Below are 6,000 nucleotides of genomic sequence, written 5' to 3' on the forward strand. Positions count from 1 at the left end.
CATCATTTCTCATTTCCAGAGGTATCTGGCATCGCGCTCAACCACATCTGAGGTGTCTAATTCACATACCCGGCGCAAACAATACAACTTAAACGACTTTCATAAAGAACAGTTAAAAAGAAGCTTGATCAATCTTAAGCCAGTAAAAATAAGATGTTTTTCTGACAGTCAGGGAAGGCGGGTTGTCAATGAAGTCTTGTCAAAGAGTCAGCATAATTTTCTAAATATAATGAAGCCGGGTGCCAAGTTTGAAACGGTTACTGATGATTGCAAAAGTATTTGTTCTGATATGACGAAGGATGACCTTGCAGTTCTCATCGCAGGAACTAATGATGTGGCATGCAACGAATCGAACCATCTGATTCAATCATTCAGGAGGAGACTGTTGGATTTGCAGCATACACATGTATTGGTGTTTTCCGTACCCCATCGACATGATCTTCCTAAGTGGTCATGTGTTAATAAGGAGGTCCAAAAAACCAACGAACGCTTAAAAAATATTAGCAAGCATTTCTCTAATGTGACTTTTTCAGATTTGAGTTGTTTGGGTGCAAGATTTCACACGTCTCATGGTCTACACTTAAACCACCTCGGAAAGAAATACATTGTTGATATAATATTAAATACTGCAGCTAAGATTAGTGACACCGTAGAATCTTCTAAACAACCTATTCCATTGAGTCAACACAATCATGATAACACTGATGTTTTTTTAGGATAGATTGTTCACCTCTTGAGCAATCACTTGATAGGAAGACTAATGAGAATCCAACTTCAATATGTAATGGTAAAGATTCAGTTTGCAAGAAAGGAAATATTAGAATTATGCACCTGAACATACAACACTTGAAAAATAAACTTTTAGAATTAGATGTAGTTTTAGATGAAATGAAGCCAGATATCTTGTGTCTGTCAGAACATGGACTGAAATCTTCTGAAATCAATCTTGTCAATATAAGTGGTTACAGCTTAATTACATATTTTTGTAGAGAGTCATATAGAGGAGGTGGGGTATCAATCTTTTTCAAAAATAATAGAAACATTGTATCTAATGTTATAAACTCCCATTTTCTGGAGGATTTTTGTGAAGAAAAGGTTCTTGAAGTTTGTTTGTTATCAATTAAGTTACAGAATGAAGAGATTTATTTATTGTCTTTGTATAGATCACCTTCTTGTGAGGTTAAGCCATTCATAGAAAACTTAGATAAGATACTGTCAAAACTACCCATTAACAGGAACAAAATAATTTTAGGGGATTTCAATATAAATACAGCCGAGGTGACAAATGAGAGCAGTTCTCTCAGAGACATGCTACTATCACATAATTTAAGTTTATGCATTCATAGCTTTACTAGAGAAACAATACACTCTGAAACAATTATTGATAATATTGCAACCGATTTGAATGAAGATTTTTATAGGGCTGAAGTTGTAAAAACATATATATCTGATCATCACTCCCAAATAATAGAAATATTTAGCGAGGAAGTTGATAGGTCTCAGGGTAAACCCCAAACACCCTTCACGTATTTCAGAGATTATAATGAACATAATGTAAATGCTTTTCATGAACTACTGAAAAAAGAATCTTGGGATGATGTATATCGGTCTTGTAATGTTGATGAAATGTATGAATCATTCTTAAAAATATTAACCTCTCACAAAAATCAGGCTTTTCCGCTAAAAAGAAAGAAAGTATCACAGCTTAAACAGAATAAATGGATGAATAATGATGTAAAAAGAGCTAGGGAGGAATATAGAGATGCTGCTCTTTTCTATAGGCAATACAAAACTAATACTCTCAAAAACTTATTAAAACAAAAAAAAACAACAATACAAGAACATTTTAAACACATGCAAAACACAATTCATCACTAGGCAAATATCACATTCAGACAACTTAAGTAAGACTACATGGAATATTATAAATAATGAGGTGGGTAATAGAGCTAATAATAGAAGAAGTAAATCTATAATCAAAATCAAAACAGAGGATTCAGAAGTTGAAGACCCAGTGAAAATAGCCAACGTCTTCAATGATCATTATGTATCTGTGGCTGAAAAAATACGGAAAGGCAGGGGAAAGCAGAGGTTTGAATATTGTAGGAACACATCAACTAATTCATTAAATTCAATATACTTGACATCAGTATCCGCAGATGAGATTCTGCAGGTTATAAGAACACTCAAAAACAAAAAGTCAGAAGGTCATGATGGATTCTCTAACTGGTTGGTAAAGAAATGTGACACTTTTATTTGTACACCTCTTGCCTTTATCATAAACAAATCTTTCGAGGTGGGTGTATTCCCAAGAAACTTGAAGATTGTGAAAGTTATTCCACTGTTTAAAAGTAAGGAGAGGGATAACATAGAGAACTATAGACCTGTGTCAATTATATCCACATTCTCAAAAATATTTGAAAAAGTATTAGAGAATAGAATAGTGTCTTTCTTTAATAAGTACAAACTTCTTAGTGTTGACCAGCATGGGTTCATAATAGCAATATCCACAGTCATAGAACAAGAACAGCTAATAACTATCATTTACCTAATGTTAATTTAGCAATAGCAAAGAAAAATCCATTTTATCAAGGAATATTTTTTTACAATAGGCTCCCAAATGAAATAAAATCTGTTAAAACAAATAAAAATGTATTTAAAGCCCACTTGAAGAAATATTTATTGAATGGTGGCTTCTATTCCATAAAGGAATACATGGATAATTAGTGGATACATTTCAATAATATTGTGTACTTATCAATAATTAATAGCTGTGATAACTTATTGTACTTTTGTGTTTTGTACTTTGTGACATTGATCATTTTCATGTATTTTATTTGTTTTTATAATAATTTGACGTTTGCCATATCTGTAATATCTATTTTTCTGTGACCGTTTTCGTGGTTTGTGATGATTGTCATTAGTTTATTTTTCTATTTTTTGTCGGGATATATTTTGTAAAATTTCGCATTCTCATCGCAGATTATCAGAAATACCAGATGTTATCCATGATTTGACACATTTAGAACGATTAGATGTTGCTGGAAACAGTATAAATGAAATTAATGTGGACCGACTTGGAAATTTGAAGAGATTATACTACTTGAATGTGAGCTGTAATAATATACAGAAGATACCTTGTGAACTTGGAAAACTGGAGCATATCAAGTAAGTTTAAATTTCCTGCTCATTCGGATAAAATAGATTTCATTTAAAACTTAGAGTCCTGCTAAAGCAGTAGGTTTTTTCCTTTAAAGAATTCACAACAAATCAATACAAAAAAATATATAATATTGATGTAGGCAAGCCCTACATGGATACTAATCATGTGAACCCGGTTGCCAAGGTTACTGTTTTAGCAACGAACGTTTACAAGTAAATAACTAGTTGAAGTTTTATGATGACCGTTCCAAATTGATGTACTATTTTATTTTTATCTTGCTCATAAATGTAAACTTTTAATGAATAAAGTGTTAATTACAAAAGCACATTTACAACAATATTTTAGAGACTACAGTAACAGAACAAGATAACTTCAATTACAAAATCAACTATAAAATAGTGACTAAATTACATTTTATTGAATAAAAATTTTATAATTTATAGAACAACATCATAGTAGGCCTAATTGAATGAAAATTGAGAAATAATTTTATTGTTGGTTATCCATCTTGTTTCCACTATTATTATTACTATTAAATTTTATAAAACTTTAAAGTGAAAAAGCACTTACATTCTTTGATGTGGCGACGTCCGTTTCGTGCTGGTATCGCACATTTTAATTAATTAGGAGTTCCTGTTTGGCTTGAAAATGTGCGATACCAGCACGAAACGGACGTCGCCACATCAAATAATGTGAGTGCTTTTTCACTTTAAAGTTTTATAAAATTTAATAGTAAAAATAATTTTAAGTGCTGCTAATACTATCTGATGGGAATGTCTAGAACTAATTTATATTGAAAAAGAATTACTGTAACCTTTTTCAAATTAATTGAAGAATCAACTTGTTTTACCAACCAAAATACCAAAGGTTTTTACCAAAACCAAAGTTAAATTAAGATTAAAGCGAGCAAAGTGAGCCTGCCGGCTACCTTAATATTATTTGTACTGAGCTAAACTTTAGTTGTTGTTAATAAAACGTACCTTACATTGTGTTTTTTGCTGTTGCTATTTACAGTATACATTACAATGTATAAAATCTAAAATAGGCCGAAATTAGTTATTGAAATGTTTTGAAGCTTGAAAATAAAAAGGGCAATACATGTTTTTATATTGTTCTTATTAATTACAATGATAATTAATTAATTACAATTTTATTCTTATCGCATCGACTATTTTCTGCCTGTAAGCACAAGATTAATAAAAAACAAGTTTCTATTCTTTATCATCTGAGCAACTTGACTCTTATCAGTAAAGACTATGAAAATTGTTTCTCAATAAGTATTAACTAGGGAATAAAATTACGTGCGTTTTCAATCAACTTGTGACAACAATTGAAAATTCACATTAACTCTAAATCAATAAGTGATAATAAAATTGGTGATAATAAAAAGTTCAAATGACCAAGAAATTCTTGCGCTTTCAATTTTGAAACTTACAGTTTGTAAGACTCAGTGCCGGTTGCACAAAACCCGGTTAAATTATAATCGTGATTAATTACACAAGAACCTATCAGAGAGGGGATTTTTAAAAGAAGGCTTCTCTGATGAAGGTTCTCGTGAAATTAATCACGATTGAAATTTAACCGGCTTCTGTGCAACCGGGCGTTTATGATCAATAATATGACCTGTCATTTCTCGTTTTTCAATATCTACTTGATATTCTTTCTTCTAGTGTTAATGTTACAGTTTGAGGTTACAAATCATCGTCTGTAATTCTTGTAGTTACTCTATACAAGCCTTCAGTTATTTGCCAATATTATCACAATGAACGATTGGTGATTTTTTGTGGATATTCTCATGTTTTTTCCAGCGTTTTATGTAGAACTTCAGTTGGTTCCCATTGTTTTTGCAGAGAATTGATGCTATTTGGAAACCCATTCCGATGTCCTAGACAAGCTATTCTGGCCAAGGGAACAGCTGCAGTAATGCAATTTCTCAGGGATAGACTCCCGGAAAACTCCTCATAACTAAAGCCATATTATATTTCATATTTATTACCAGCTTATTGCATTAGTTATTAGTGATACGTGTGAATTGAATAACATAAATTCTATTTTAATTGTAATACATCCCATACAGAGGAGAATCTTGAGAACCACCCGATCTACTTAATTCATATTTATAATTGAAATTGAAATTTATTCATAACACTGACAATTTACAAACAAAAATAAATCAACTTAACAAATCAGTACAATAATTTTGAAAAAAGCTAAAATACATAATAAAATATTATCTTCTAAGTCTATTCATATAAATGAAAATAATTAAAAACATTATGTAACGTCAGAGTTATGATTAAAGTACTTCATAAGCTATTAGCTGTGTTGAAGTTACCTACTCGGAAAATTAAACTATTTGACCTTTGCAAGAGACAGAAGCCTCGAAAAAAATTTTCAACAGAAAGTCTTTGTCTATTCACAGAGAACGAATTGAAAGGAGTGAACATTACAGAAGTTATTTATAGAAACCAAAAAGTATAATACAATTCTAGGAAAATAAATTAAGAAGAATTTGAGGATATATACATTTATATATCGAATTGAATGGGATTTTCCCACTCTATCCGGCTGAACTTACTAGTCGAGCTGAGACAACAAAGTGTTCCTAACCTAAAATTGTTTCACAGTCTTGTTTGTTTTTTGAAGTTGTTCTGTTTATAACGTTGTAACTATGGACAATGAAAAGTTGATAAGTTTGGTTCAAGAGCATGTTTCATTGTGGGATATGCGAGACAAAAGATATCAACGTTGTGATGTTCAAAGGAATCTGTGAACAAAGATTGCTTAATAATGAATAACTTATTTAGTGGATATTTGTTTATTCTATTTTCAAAATC

The 6,000-nt window shown here is 31.1% G+C and overlaps 1 protein-coding gene across 1 annotated transcript in view; it reads left to right on the forward strand.

Annotated features, from left to right (window-relative positions):
* The window catches only part of LOC111043779 (leucine-rich repeat-containing protein 40), a 36,152-nt gene extending 30,459 nt beyond the window's left edge, over positions 1 to 5,693 (forward strand). The window contains exons 10-11 of the mRNA XM_022328824.2: positions 2,983 to 3,168; positions 5,014 to 5,693. Coding sequence (XP_022184516.2) covers positions 2,983 to 3,168; positions 5,014 to 5,128 — 301 coding nt within the window. The 3' untranslated portion in view covers positions 5,129 to 5,693. The remainder of the gene's footprint in view (positions 1 to 2,982; positions 3,169 to 5,013) is intronic.
* Positions 5,694 to 6,000: the final 307 nt, after the last annotated feature.

Source organism: Nilaparvata lugens, chromosome X (assembly GCF_014356525.2).
Source record: "Nilaparvata lugens isolate BPH chromosome X, ASM1435652v1, whole genome shotgun sequence".
NCBI lineage: Eukaryota > Metazoa > Arthropoda > Insecta > Hemiptera > Delphacidae > Nilaparvata > Nilaparvata lugens.